This window comes from Heterodontus francisci, chromosome 24, assembly GCF_036365525.1.
Source record: "Heterodontus francisci isolate sHetFra1 chromosome 24, sHetFra1.hap1, whole genome shotgun sequence".
NCBI classification, from domain to species: Eukaryota; Metazoa; Chordata; class Chondrichthyes; order Heterodontiformes; family Heterodontidae; genus Heterodontus; species Heterodontus francisci.
In genome coordinates this window covers 41,037,151-41,052,744 of record NC_090394.1, presented here as the reverse complement: position 1 = coordinate 41,052,744, position 15,594 = coordinate 41,037,151, and the positions used below count along the sequence as shown (strand labels likewise).

The 15,594-nt window shown below is 49.7% G+C and overlaps 1 protein-coding gene across 5 annotated transcripts in view; it reads right to left on the bottom strand.

Moving 5' to 3' along the window:
* The window catches only part of LOC137383332 (trinucleotide repeat-containing gene 6A protein-like), a 193,173-nt gene that overhangs the window by 32,297 nt on the left and 145,282 nt on the right, over positions 1–15,594 (bottom strand). For 3 of the 5 annotated variants that reach the window (XM_068056022.1, XM_068056024.1, XM_068056023.1), the window contains 10 exons: positions 14,707–14,873; positions 13,926–14,006; positions 12,626–12,674; positions 12,348–12,487; positions 10,137–10,274; positions 8,729–8,875; positions 7,286–7,360; positions 2,488–2,929; positions 1,729–1,878; positions 1,329–1,505 (listed from right to left, as the gene is read on the bottom strand). In XM_068056022.1, the coding sequence (XP_067912123.1) occupies positions 1,329–1,505; positions 1,729–1,878; positions 2,488–2,929; positions 7,286–7,360; positions 8,729–8,875; positions 10,137–10,274; positions 12,348–12,487; positions 12,626–12,674; positions 13,926–14,006; positions 14,707–14,873 (1,566 nt within the window). The remainder of the gene's footprint in view (positions 1–1,328; positions 1,506–1,728; positions 1,879–2,487; positions 2,930–7,285; positions 7,361–8,728; positions 8,876–10,136; positions 10,275–12,347; positions 12,488–12,625; positions 12,675–13,925; positions 14,007–14,706; positions 14,874–15,594) is intronic. The other 2 variants (XM_068056025.1, XM_068056027.1) reach the window with 1 other exon arrangement.

Below are 15,594 nucleotides of genomic sequence, written 5' to 3'. Positions count from 1 at the left end.
TAACACTAACATATCCCATAAACATTGGACCATAGCAAGGTGGCATATATATTGGGAATTAAATAAAATGTGACTGCTCATTTGAAAGTGTACACACAATTAAATCCTAATGAGATCAAGCTGCAAACTCTAAGGGCGGTACTTAATGTAGGTGACATTAAGTCATCTGCCGGCTCTCGCACTGCATCACCTTTCAGGAAGGCCCCCTGAATTAAGTGCTAATCAGGCACTTAAGTGGACCATGGCAGGCCTTTCCCGGAATCAAGGACCTCGGGGGCTAACGTCCTGCCCACCGAGCTGTCAGCCAGAGGCGGTAGCTGCTGTGAGAAGGATATTCACCCAAGGCCAGGGTCAGTGCTGAATCCTGGACTCAGGTAAGTGATGGCGAAAGGGGTTTCGTGAAGAGGGGGTCACGGGATGAGGAAGGTGTAGGGAGGTCGGCAGCAAGGGCTGGGGTGGCGGCGCTCAATGACCCACCCCCATGCCAGCTCCCTCAATCGCACTGAAGGCCTTTAAAAGAGGGACCCCCCCCCCCCCCCACCCTATCCACCAGGAGCCAGCAAGTAGCCCAGAAGGGGTTTGCATGTCGTGCTCAGAGTGGCAACAGGCCCGCCTGCCGCTGGGTTAATACCAGCAATGGCAGGAAGAGGCCCTTAATTGAGCATTAGTTGCCCCTCAACAGCCTCAATTGGGGGCAGGGTGGGAAGGCTGTCCAGGGGCCTTCCTGCCACGGACTTAATCGGGGTAGAGGCGGGAAGGTGGTGGGGTCCCCAACTGCCACAATCCTGCCTGATTAAATGCCCTCCCCGCCTCCAAACTTGCCACAGGGGAGTGCATAAAATCCAGTCCTAAGTGTTTCATATTTGTTATTTCAGGTGAGCGTTACAGAAAGGATACACGGTGTTCAAATTACCACACACAAATACAGCTCACACAGGGCAGTCGTGCCTTATGCCACAAGATACCTGAGGGAGATTATTGCATTTTTAGGAAATTCCTTCTCGAAACCTCTCCACCTGTTCCTCCTTTAAGACACTCCTTAAAACCTACCTCTTTGACCAAGCTTTTGGTCATTTGCCCTAATAGCTCACGGTCATATTTTGTTTTATAATGCACCCGCGAAGCACCTTGGGATGTTTTACCACGTTCAAGCTGCTATATAAATAAAAGTTGTTGTTGAATTGAGAGCAGTTCTGTGCATTCACTGGGGACTGGATCACTTTGATGCCCTGAATTCTGAAATTGGATTGGGAGTCACATGAAGCTCCTGGTTTTAGAATTCTGCATCTATTGTGGACTTGAATCTTACTGAGTACACAATGTCTTACCTGGTGGCCAATTAACATTACTAGAGAGCTTATCACTGGGTGATTTGGCACTTGGCCAGCCATCTCCAACAGATCCAGGAGGACTGGCCAGAGAGTTCATAGAAATGTCAAAGTGACCAAAAGGAGATTCTTCAAGCAACTTGCCAGAACAAATACTAAGACCACTTGAAGTAGCACCTGGGGATAGAAAGAAAAAAAATGCTTTGTTGCAAACTTTATCACAAAACTGCAAAACAAAAAAGTGTGATGGCAACAACTCAAACATCTGCATAAACTGGCCCTATTCATGTCTCTACTAAGACACAGGATTCCACAATCCAGAGATTGCCTCTGTAAACTATTCAAATGACCAAGGACTAACATTAACAGGCAGAATATCAGTGAGTCATTGATGCCTTACCATGTTTGCTGGAGTTTTGATCTAGAGAGGAATTAACAGGAAGGTTCTCTGAGGCAGTCCATTGCTTCAGTCGTGACTGTTGGGATTGTGGCTCTTTCAGGTTAACAATACTGCCAAAATCCAGGGGTACATTCAAGTTTGGATTCAAGCCTAAGGAAGCAAATTAATTCTGTGTTAGGGGAGCAAAAGGCAGACCCATACACCCTTAAGATGCAATGTTAACAATGCAACTCCTCAGACCAAGTAACAAAATCGCATATGGTATACATCCTCCCTCCTTCTCTCCATTGACACTGACTTGTTCAGATAGTTACACAGAGTGCAGCAGCTCACTGGTACCTCGCTTATCGAGTGTGACAAGTAATTGTCAGCAGGCCATTCTACCCTGGAGAGACTCACAGCAGAGCCTGACCTGTCATTCAGAGTGTGGGATTAGAGTCACATGTAGGATCGACCAAGTAGTTGCGGCAGATTTCCTTCCCTAAAGGCCAGTGGTGAACCAGTTAGGTTTTTGTTAAATGACAATCTAACAGCTTTTCACGGTCACTTCCCCCCCGGGCCAACCAATAAATAACCAGATTTATTGAATTCAATTCCACAATGTGCCCATGGTGGGATCCAAAGTAACGGCCTTTGGGATGCTAGCCCAGTACCTGACAAGTGCCGAAGGAAAACACTCAACCCAGACTCAATGGGGAGCCTTCAGTTTCACTCTGGGATATGCTTGTAGACCAAAGATTATACAAACAGATTATTCACCTCTTGACATAGACCTTTCTTGAGTGGCAGCCTTCCTCCCTGCATGTTGATGGATGGGTGAACCTGGTATGTGGTTGTTTGCATTACACAGTGGAGGACTGAGGAGGCTGTGGTTAGGGCTGCTGTCAGGAAGAAACATTCTGGGCATGGAATAGTGTAAGGGTATGTGGGAAAGGTGAGCAGCTTGAGGCACTGTGGGATCAGACTGCCCTGGACTGGGTTGGGGAAACCCACCTAAAGGGTAGCTGCTGTACGAGGTGAGCGAAGGCGGCTCTTTTGTTTGCAGCTCGTGAGGGGTGGGGGGCATGAGGTTCTCCGGGAAGGGCTTCATGGAGGGCTGATGCATTGGCTGCTGTTGCGGCGGAGGCTGCTGCTTCAGAAGGCTTGTATCCAGTTGACGGGAGTGTTGCAGCATCTGTTGCATGTTGAGCACACGAGCAGCCTGAACATGTGGGGAGGGAAAAAAAGATGTTAAGTGGCAGCACAACCTAAATGCAGAGATAGAGTTTATTAGGAAACATTGTTAGCTCCTTCCCACGTCAAATATCAGCAACACAAACCTTTAACATTCTAAAATCCACTGTGATTTTTAGAAATTTCTAGGTTGCATAAGGTTTTTATTTCATTGCCGGAACGAAATTGCTGCCCCTTTTGAAATAAACAGCTCTGCTAGATGAGATGGTGAGCTTAACATGTAATGGAGGTGTTGGGGAAGGGGAGGGGGGGGGGGTTGGTTGGGGTAGTCAGAAATTCAAGCTTAATTCTTTAAAGACCACCAAAATACATTTAGCTTTAGATTTAGAGCACACTCACACACAGCAACAAAACTTAAACAGCATGAGCGCAGCCACCATCCACCAATACAGTCTCAGTGCATCCAAACCACCCCTTCAACTTAGCCCGAGTGCAGCCAAATCCCCCAACACAGCCCCAGTGCTATCAAACAACCCTTCCTCCAACACAGCCCTGGCGCGGCAGCAGCCGCCCCCAACACGGCCGCCGCTCCCTCCCCAACACCGGCCTAGTGCAGCCAACACTCCCCCAACACCGCCCCAGTGCAGCCACCAACTCCTCCAACACCGCCCCAGTGCAGACACCAATTCCCCTAACACCACCCCAGTGCAGCCATCAACTCCCCTAACACCGCCCCAGTGCAGCCACCAATTCCCCTAACACCGCCCCAGTGCAGCCACCAACTCCCCTACCACCCCAGTGCAGCCACCAACTCCTCTTACACCGCCCCAGTGCAGCCATCAACTCCCCTAACACCGCCCCAGTGCAGCCAATTCCCCTAACACCACCCCAGTGCAGCCACCAACTCCCCTAACACCGCCCCAGTGCAGCCATCAACTCCCCTAACACCGCCCCAGTGCAGCCAACTCCCCCAACACCACCCCAGTGCAGCCACCAACTCCCCTAACACCGCCCCAATGCAGCACCAACTCCCCTAACACCGCCCCAGTGCAGCCACCAACTCCCCTAACACCGCCCCAGTGCAGCCACCAACTCCCCTAACACCGCCCCAGTGCAGCCACCAACTCCCCTAACACCGCCCCAGTGCAGCCACCAACTCCCCTAACACCACCCCAGTGCAGCCACCAACTCCCCCAACACAGCCCCAGTGCAGCCACCAACTCCCCTACCACCCCAGTGCAGCCACCAACTCCTCTTACACCGCCCCAGTGCAGCCATCAACTCCCCTAACACCGCCCCAGTGCAGCCAATTCCCCTAACACCACCCCAGTGCAGCCACCAACTCCCCTAACACCGCCCCAGTGCAGCCATCAACTCCCCTAACACCGCCCCAGTGCAGCCAACTCCCCCAACACCACCCCAGTGCAGCCACCAACTCCCCTAACACCGCCCCAATGCAGCACCAACTCCCCTAACACCGCCCCAGTGCAGCCACCAACTCCCCTAACACCGCCCCAGTGCAGCCACCAACTCCCCTAACACCGCCCCAGTGCAGCCACCAACTCCCCTAACACCGCCCCAGTGCAGCCACCAACTCCCCTAACACCGCCCCAGTGCAGCCACCAACTCCCCTAACACCGCCCCAGTGCAGCCACCAACTCCCCTAACACCGCCCCAGTGCAGCCACCAACTCCCCTAACACCACCCCAGTGCAGCCACCAACTCCCCCAACACAGCCAACACTCCCCACCATCACCCCAGTGCAGCCACCAACTCCCCTAACACGGCCCCAGTACAGCCACCAACTCCCCTAACACTGCCCCAGTGCAGCCACCAACTCCTCCAACACCGCCCCTGTGCAGCCAACTACTCCCCCAACACCGCCCCTGTGCAGCCAACTACTCCCCCAACACCGCCCCAGTGCAGCCAACTACTCCCCCAACACCGCCCCAGTGCAGCCACCAACTCCCCCAACACCGCCCCAGTGCAGCCACCAACTCCCCCAATACCGCCCCAGTGCAGCCACCAACTCCCCCAACACCGCCCCAGTGCAGCCACCAACTCCCCCAACACAGCCCCAGTGCAGCCACCAACTCCCCCAACACAGCCCGTGCAGCCACCAACTCCCCCAACACAGCCCGTGCAGCCACCAACTCCCCCAACACAGCCCGTGCAGCCACCAACTCCCCCAACACAGCCCGTGCAGCCACCAACTCCCCCAACACAGCCCGTGCAGCCACCAACTCCCCCAACACAGCCTCAGTGCAGCCAACTACTCCCCCAACACAGACCCTATGCAGCCACCAACTCCCCCAACACTGCAGCCAACTCCAACACAGCCCATGCAGCCAACTACTCCAACACCGACCCTGGGCAGCCAACTACTCCCCCAACACCACCCCAGTGCAGCCACCAACTCCCCCAACACAGCCAACACTCCCCACCATCACCCCAGTGCAGCCACCAACTCCCCGAACACGGCCCCAGTACAGCCACCAACTCCCCTAACACTGCCCCAGTGCAGCCACCAACTCCTCCAACACCGCCCCTGTGCAGCCAACTACTCCCCCAACACCGCCCCTGTGCAGCCAACTACTCCCCCAACACCGCCCCAGTGCAGCCAACTACTCCCCCAACACCGCCCCAGTGCAGCCAACTACTCCCCCAACACCGCCCCAGTGCAGCCACCAACTCCCCCAACACCGCCCCAGTGCAGCCACCAACTCCCCTAACACAGCCCGTGCAGCCACCAACTCCCCCAACACAGCCCGTGCAGCCACCAACTCCCCCAACACAGCCCGTGCAGCCACCAACTCCCCCAACACAGCCCGTGTGCAGCCAACTACTCCCCCAACACCGCCCCTGTGCAGCCAACTACTCCCCCAACACCGCCCCAGTGCAGCCAACTACTCCCCCAACACCGCCCCAGTGCAGCCAACTAGTCCCCCAACACCGCCCCAGTGCAGCCACCAACTCCCCCAACACCGCCCCATTGCAGCCACCAACTCCCCCAACACCGCCCCAGTGCAGCCACCAACTCCCCCAACACCGCCCCAGTGCAGCCACCAACTCCCCCAACACAGCCCGTGCAGCCACCAACTCCCCCAACACAGCCCGTGCAGCCACCAACTCCCCCAACACAGCCCGTGCAGCCACCAACTCCCCCAACACAGCCCGTGCAGCCACCAACTCCCCCAACACAGCCCGTGCAGCCACCAACTCCCCCAACACAGCCCGTGCAGCCACCAACTCCCCCAACACAGCCCGTGCAGAGCCAACTACTCCCCCAACACCGCCCCTGTGCAGCCAACTACTCCCCCAACACCGCCCCAGTGCAGCCAACTACTCCCCCAACACCGCCCCAGTGCAGCCAACTATTCCCCCAACACCGCCCCAGTGCAGCCACCAACTCCCCCAACACCGCCCCAGTGCAGCCACCAACTCCCCCAACACCGCCCCAGTGCAGCCACCAACCCCCCCAACACCGCCCGTGCAGCCACCAACTCCCCCAACACAGCCCGTGCAGCCACCAACTCCCCCAACACAGCCCGTGCAGCCACCAACTCCCCCAACACAGCCCGTGCAGCCACCAACTCCCCCAACACAGCCCGTGCAGCCACCAACTCCCCCAACACAGCCCGTGCAGCCACCAACTCCCCCAACACAGCCCGTGCAGCCACCAACTCCCCCAACACAGCCCGTGCAGCCACCAACTCCCCCAACACAGCCCGTGCAGCCACCAACTCCCCCAACACAGCCCGTGCAGCCACCAACTCCCCCAACACAGCCCGTGTGCAGCCAACTCCCCCAACACAGCCCCAGTGCAGCCAACTACTCCCCCAACACAGACCCTATGCAGCCACCAACTCCCCCAACACTGCAGCCAACTCCAACACAGCCCATGCAGCCAACTACTCCAACACCGACCCTGGGCAGCCAACTACTCCCCCAACACTGCCCCATTGCAGCCACCAACTCCCCGAACACCGCCCCAGTGCAGCCACCACCCCCAAAATAGCCCCAGTGCAGCCACTAACCCCAACACAGCCGTAGTTCAGTCACCACTACCCCACTCAATACAGCCACAGTGCCACCACGCCCCCATCCCCAACACAGTCCCAGTGCAGCCACCCCCCACTGAACACAGCTGCAGTGCAGCCATTCCCCCACCCCACACCCCAATAAAGGAACCAGTGCAGGCACCAGCCCTCCAACAACAGAATTTTCTTCGAGGGGCAAGGTACACATTAGAGTTTATACACCAGGACACAGAACACTTCCCAACTTGGTCATGGCTTTACTGAAATCAATCGTATACTTAAGTCAGTCACAGTTTATCTCTAGAGTTCTCAAGTTCTACAGAGAATTTTGCAGCAGGCTTTACCTGTTCTTGAGACTGACGCATGGGTCCAGGCAGATTCCTCTGATTCTGTGCCTTCTGTTGCTGAAGCAGCAGTCGCTAATATTAAGCAAGGACAATAAAAATGTCAAATGGAGCAATCAATGGCTCAAACTAATTGCACACTAGACATCAAAAAACTGGTCTTCGAGCAGGGCTGAACCTGTCACATTCTACAGTTTTAACCCATTTGAAGATATTTAGATTATTGTATTCTAGGTCTCTGGGGGAGGTGGATTACCCAATGGCACAGAATGTCTTGTCCATGTTGGTACTTAAGAAGCTTGAGGAGCATTGGGTGTAGACTGGCTGTTTAGGTTACTCTGGTAATGGTCAGTTAGACAGCCTTCTTGATGGACAGAGCCCTGGGGCCAGAGAAGTACCATTGTGGAATAAAAACATTGTGGAAATACTCAGCAGGTCTGGCAGCATCTGTGGAGGGAGAAACAGAGTTAATGTTTCAAGTCTGTGACCTTCCACCGGAACCATTGTGGAAACTGTTGTCCACCATGCCCTTGGTTTAGGATCTGCTCTGAAAATCTGCACATCTGAAAAGGGCAGTTTCTCCTTAACTCTGCAATGGACTGACAGCATTAGACACAGGTACCTTTCTTTTTCCCTTGCTTGCTTTTACTGATGCTTGAAGCACGGAATCTCAGCATGACAGGGTTAGAGAAATGTTCAGTCTTCCAACTCCTCTCAGTTTGATTCCCACACGGATGAGTCAGTGGTATCTCCCAGCCCAGGGTGGGTGGGGGGTGGCGGCTTGCGAGTAAAGAAATCACATCTGCCTTCGAAGTACCTGCCATTTGCTTGCCACATTGGTAGATGGATTGAATAATTGCATGCCACAGAACAAATCCCAATCTGTTCGACTTGCAGCTATTTTCTTAGGGAGATGTTTGGGAAGGGGAAGTGTTTGGAACGGATGGAGGTGGGGAGTGCGGGGGTAGAGAAGGCAAGGGTATTCTCTCCAGGAATGGACCACACGCATGCGTATGCTGCAAGTCAAATAGGCTGAGCTCAATATCCATTGCCAATAAATGCTGCTTTTTTTTTGGCTGCTATATGGGATGCAGTGTTCACAGGCACTTCCTCTTTACCTTATCTTTCAATCACCTCTCTGCCCCAATATCCAACTCCACAGTGTGGTGGACCCTGCCCTCACCTAACACCATGAGCAGTTTCCAGTAGAGATCGTTGATAGTGATCAGAAAGAATCCAGACTAACACAGGGCGCTGAGACCCATTACAACACCCCTACCACTGCCTGGAGATCAGCTAACCCAGTACATATCAGGGGTTGAACCTGGGATTTTCAGTCTAAATAGCACAGCTACTCTAGGGATGAGCTGAATGGAGGAGCACACTGGTTCACTGCTTTCTACTCATATACAGAAGGTTCATAGAAACACACTGTTGCTGTACCTGTAGCTGGGAGATCTGTGAAAGTTGAGACAGCTGGTTCAACTGGGAGAGCTGGTTCAGCATGGCTACCTGTTGGGGGCCAAAATTCAATAGTGCAGTGTTTAGGCTCCCATTGGCTGTTGCATACTTCAGTAATGATGCCGGAACCTTTTAGAAAAGGAAAGAATTTTTAAATGGGCCACTAGGATTCAAACATTTTCTAAACATTCAGCCTTTCTGGCTGGTTGTTAATTGGTAGCCAGACTACAACTAACTTTAGTTCTAGTGGTTTCTACAGGTACTTGGAAGCTCGTAAGACGTTTTTAAAAAAGTGCAGTATGCATGGTTGAGAAATCAATCATATTTCAAAAGACAAATCATCCCCACAGCACCCCATCCCCTCCACTACAGCGTGAGCCAGAGTGACTTGTACCCTCCCCTCAGCACCATGCAGATATTGTGATGTTGCCACCTGTCAAGTATGCATCCGAATATTTGACATCCCAGGCACTGGTGCGCCCAGAGCCAGCTGGCCAGTCTTCCCACCAAGTGGGGAAGTACACCATCACCCCAACCGATCGTCAACCAGCAACACAAATCTATCTGCTCTTTTTTTGTAGCTTGTTTTATGTTACTATGGCATACACGCCCGTACTTCCGAAAATCAAAGAACGCAGAGAAAGTTCTGCATTCCAAATAAAGGCTGGCTACCCAACCCAAACACAACGGGACCCGACGTGTGTCGGGTTCGGGTCAGGTCGCACTTCCAGGTTCAGCATTTGGGCTCAGGTCGGACACGCTCCATCACAACCTCAGGTAAGTGGCTCCATTGTTAATGTACTTTTTGGGCTTGAAAGGTTGTTTTGTTAGTTATTTTAAGCTTGTGCAGATCAGCAAAGTGAAAAACGGATGATAGGTTAACTGATGGTCGGGTCAGGTGCGGAGAAAAATGGAAGGACTCGGGCTGGGTCGGGCTCAGACGTGGTTCTGTCAGGCTTGGGTCAGGTAGAATTGGCAGACCCGAGCTGCCCTTTAATTCCAAACATGCAACAGTCCCATTTAGTAGACCCACCTTCCTGAAGTTGGAGACAGATGTGTGGAAAGACACTTCTGATACATAAAGTCACACAGTACCGCATTGCTATTAAAAAACATTGCTTGGGTGATACAAATAAAGATGTTAAGCATTTACTGCATTGTCCCTCCCACATCTCCCTCCCAAATAATTTAGAACGAGTTCCAATGGGGCATCAAGCCACTTTACTTATTAATGAATACAACCAAGGACACTTGCTCACCACCCACACCAAGAATTAAATTGAAAATTTGGCAAGTGGCCAAACACTTGTTGCTTGCAATTAACTCAATGGAACAAAAAAGGGGATAAAAACTGAGAACAGCAAAGGAAATCACATCAATGTTTGTGTACCTGAGGGGATAATAATGGAGGAGGCACTTGAGCGCGGAGATTAGGCTGAGATGAGTTAAGAGGTTGTGCTGGAGGCTGTTGCATGCCCCTGGCTTGTGCTGCTGCATTGCTGCCGCCAAATATATTCGGATTGCCATTCTGTAAATGGGAGCACAAGCAGCATCAGAGCAAAGGTCCGTGAAGTGCAGCTTCATAGCACAAAGACCCACATATAGAGTCAGTATAGGGAAACACAAGAAATAATAATGCACTGAACATTCAACAGGCTTCATATCAACAGTCCCAGCACTGATAATTGCCTGTGTAGGTTCCTTCCGATTTAAACTGAACTATGGCTTCCTCTCACCTTTTTAAAATGAACCCACCTATCCCCAAATTTCTAGTTGCGACTCTTCTTTCAACCAACCAACCCCTTATCTCTTCAGTTTCTGCAAAAATTACAAATGTAAAATACATTAGGAAAGTGGTTTCAATTCATTTCTTTTCAACTTCAACTCAGCTGTGATGTTGGTGGGGGAGGGGATGGGGAATGACACCAATTAACCTACCTTGCACCCCTTCTGCAAAGAAAACCACCCCCATTCCAGGTTGGGATCTCTGAGGCAGGTCACAGCTCCTTTCCTTTCTTAGACAAGAATTGCTTATTACTCTCAACACCATCACTTCCCTAACCATGAGGACAGTTCTAATAATTAGGCGAATGAAGGTGTTGTTTGCACTCAACAAGCCAGTGATCTATTAGCAAAATATTGCACATAAAAAAAGTATCATGACCTGCACTACTCATTCATAGCTGCTACATGCTCTGATAGCCATCCCTAAATGAGCTGCAGAGAGTCTGCAAAGTACAGTGATCCGGGAACTGCTTTTTGTTGGGTACATGATACATCACTGCTCCAGTGTGCTTGAACAGAAACGGTGGGATCCATAACAGCTTCTAACTGAAGTGGATAAATATTTAAGTTGAAAACTTAAGAGGGTGCATGGAAAGGCTTATATAATGGGATTAAGGTATCTCTTTCAGTAAACTGGCACAACAGAAATTGTTCGAATTGCCTTTTTCTGTGCTGTTAAGTTCTACTTTTGGCTGCCGGTTTGTGCCATAATTTCGTACCAGTTTCTAATCTCAAATCAGGAAGAAAGTGCCAGAAGAGCTAAAATTACAAGATCTCCAGTATTCTAGGGGACTAGCTGAAGGTCGCACATGAACTTGCAAGCAAACACCTCAAAGCAACACCACCAGACATTGCCTGCCTGTTTTGAGTGGGAAAATGGGGTAGGGCGAGAAGGGGCAAGAAAAAATTAAGCAAAAATAAGGACGGGCGAAATGTTTCGAACAACCCTAAATATTTCACTGAAATGAAGGTTATCTCTCAACACAGTCGAGTTGACTCCCTGCACATGGAAGTTTGTGAACAGACTCACCTGTCTAACAGAATTCAAGTTTTGCATGCCCAGCCCCACTGAGCCAAGGGCCTGATTAGGTAGTGCACTGTTTGAAGGGGGAAGCTTCATGCTTGGTGTGGACATGTACGGTAAGATTTGGGGCTCTTCTGCTATAATGCCATCTTGATTGGACAGAGACAAAGACAGCTGGGCAGGGGAAGCGGGGTTGGAAAAGGCACACAACGGAAAGCCCATCAGCAGCAGAAAGGCAGGACATGGCAGGAACAAGAGAAGAGACGACGGGTTAGCATCTATTTGAAGTTCACAAGCAGAGTTAAATGGCTTGCTACCAACAGAAGCATTCCATAATGCACAAACAAGTCACATTACAAAGGCTGGCTTCTGCCAGATACAGCATACAAAGTGAGTACAGCCACACTGTGATGGAAAACATTTGAACAAGCAGCTGGTGATAAAGATTTTTGAGTATATCTCAACATTGCCCATGTACAAGACGATCCCCCTACGTTCAAATCCCAGTGACACAAATTCCTAGCTTTATAAGCGAGTACAAGTACAATAAAACATGAACAATTGGAGTTTCATTACTGTCAGTGGTTCTCTGAAAGCTTCTAAATTTACATTAGGGTCCTGTTTCCAGAGTGGAATCCAGATAAAGAGTAGTGATGGCCCATAGCCAGAATCAAATCAGCCTCACATCCCACTTTAGTGTCACTCAAGTCTACAAAATTAGCTGGGGTGATAAAAAGTACCTATCAATTCATCTGCTTCTGTTACAAGGCCAGAACTGGAGAGAATACTAACCTTATCATAATAAGGATTGCGTTCCATGGAAGACTCTTTGGAAATCTGACGAGAAGCATGTCCTTTGCCTATAATGCCATTATATTCTCCAATGTTCATGCCGTGCTTGTCCATCTCCATTCTCTTGTCTCTTAACATACCTGGAAAGGGGAAAGGTGCAGGCACGTTTTCTCACTGTTGATGAAATGACGTCAGCTAACAAAGATGATACTCTGGTCTGAAAATTACCATATGTGACTGGAGGATGTTAATTTTAGTTTAATGCAATAGCAGCTTACCAACAGGTATGTCCATCTTATTGCTCTTTGTTTCTTCAGCAGACTCCCTCTGTAACATGCAGAAACCACCTTGAATATTCAGAATTCTCTGCACGCAGGTAAACTCACATCTGGATTACCATCAATAGGAAGCCTAGGAGACCATTTCTCCCATTCCAAGGTACAGTCCCACCCTCGGGGTATGGGATGGTGATCAAAGAACAGGTCATCTTTCTGCCTTTTTCAGACAGGAAATTGAATGGTAGGTGAGTGAATGTCAATGGCAGCAAAGGGCAACTTTGAGTTGAGTACCTTGGGTCAGGCAGATGGATGTCATTCAAAACCACGGCTACCTATCACTGCTGGATAACGAGCACTGAACCACCACATTCAAGTGTAAGTGAAACACATGCGTACTAGAGATGGCAGTATTCTGGATCCCAGCTAAAGAGGAGCAGAGCTTCTTTAATATGGAAAATAATGACAAACTATAATTTTTTTGACACAGCAAGCAAACAGTGATCACCAAGACTGAGCACTCCATATTGCATTAACAAGTAGTACCATCATTAAGAGTGCCATTTAGGGCGGCACAGTGGCACAGTGGTTAGCACTGCAGCCTCACAGCTCCAGCGACCTGGGTTCAGTTCTGGGTACTGCCTGTATGGAGTTTGCAAGTTCTCCGCGACCGCGTGGGTTTCCGCCGGGTGCTCCGGTTTCCTCCCACAGCCAAAGACTTGCAGGTTGATAGGTAAATTGGCCATTGTAAATTGCCCCTAGTGCAGGTAGGTGGTAGGAGAATGGTGGGGATGTGGTAGGGAATATGGGATTAATGTAGGATTAGTATAAATGGGTGGTTGTTGGCCAGTTTCAGTGCTATATCTCTAAATAAAAAATGAAAAAGAACGTGCAGTTCAGTTCCACCATGAGCGAGACACACACAGCTCCTGCTAGGTTATCACATTCTTCAACCCTGTTCCCTTCACAAACAATTCAGGAATCCCAAAGCACTTTCATGCCATCACAAAACCTCAGAACAAGATTGAAATCAATCATCCTTTCAGTCTGAAGATGCTTTGACCCCCTCTTCTAGGCTAGACTAGGCTTGCACTAAGGCCCCAGAACAGGAAGGACATACTGACACATATCCCTGACCCCTTATCTGTCCGAGAGAAAAACACCATCTCTCTGTGGCCAGGACCATTAGTGATCTGGACAAGGGCCCAACCCATAGCGTTAGTCAGGTATTTTGTCTGCACACTGAAGGGGTGGGGTGAGAAAGACAAAGGAGGGAACTGAAAAGTTACCACATTGTACTTACAGGAAATCCAATGCTAGAGAATTGCTTCATTAATTGATTCATCCACATATCATCCGGTTTGCTTCCCCCTTTCATCATGCCCTAAAGAGAGAAAATCCAGTCACATGTGAGACACTGGGAGCAGGTAAACCAAAAAGTACTGATTCAAAATCCAAATCCTTCTTGAAAAGAATGCTTTGTGACACTGGCACTCACCGTATACACATATACCCTATGTTACTTGAGAGTGATTTAGTTTGAGAGATGAAGTGTGTACTGCTTTTCTTCAAAATTTTCTCACCTGTCTCTCCTCTCTGCATTACATGCCCGTGTCTGAGATCAGGCACTTGGACATGTTCACTAAGTGACACTTTGCAGTGATCCTCCAACATGTTCCACTACACAGTTTGAAGGATACAATCTCAGATGAGGAGGGCCAGGAGAAAAGCACTAAAACAGGCTCTGACGACTACCCAAAGCAACATTTAAAATATGACTGTTAATTGATTGTCACTGTACTGGATTCCAGGGCAGCACCATTTACAGCAATACACAGGTACTTGCAGTGGATTTTTAAATTAGATACATTGAACTGATAGCCACATAATTAGTTAACTTGTTACAGCTGACATCATGAACCTTTTATAACATGTTAGCAGTACTTTCTGTAAAATCTAACAAGTACAGAAGGATCTGAGCAAGGTTAAAAGGTGAGTGTTTTAAAAATAAAGAGGCATTACCATACACACAATACATCTTTGAGGTCCATGGTGCAAGCAACATGGTTGGCAAAAGGTTCTACCTTGTGAGCTATCTTCTTTGATGCCCAGTTTGAAGAGGAACTGTTATCCTGCGAGATGTTGCTGTTCCAAATCACCGATTCCCCTTCCTCCTCGTCCCAGCTGGAATGACGAGTTCCTGGCACCGATGCTTCCTCATCACCCCAGCCATCTTGCATAGGTTTGGGGGCTGTAAACCGATTAATGAAAACAACCATCAAGGAAACTGTGGTCTGGATTTCCCACCCCCTCTCTTTTACAAAACAAGGACTGAATATTTGAGCAACACTGGTCTTAGCCTGGGATGGTGGAGTAATATTTTCTACAATTTATTTATTGCGTACATCCGATTGGGTTAAAGACATGCAGGAATGTTAAACACCCGATCAGAACAGTCTACAGCCCAGTACAATGATATGCCAGAAGGTGCCTTGCAGGGCTGTTGGCGTAATTGTGCACACAAAGAAATATGTGTATATTTTTATATGTATTTTCACAACCTCAACCAGAAGGAGGACGACATTTAAGAATGCAGGCCTTTTTCTTGGGAGAGGGGTCACAAAGGCACTTCTCTCTCAGGGGGAGAAGGAAGGCAGGCTGACTTCATGCTTTTACTAGTGGCCCGACATTTCTAGGGCCTTGACAGTAGGCTGCCTGATCATGTACTTGAACAGGGAAAGGTGCTCCACACTGGGGAAACCTAAAGATGGGAAAGAATTCAAATAAAATAGGGGTGGAGTAACAATGCCCATCAATAGATGCAAAAATCAATAAGTGTATTTTGTAGTTAAATAATCAAGACACCTACACCAAGTGTTGAGAATGAAATCTGTGCAATTGGCAGAAAAAGGGGTTAAATGCAGTGGAGGAAGGTGCACTTGTTAATGAACATTAAACAAGATAGCATGCCT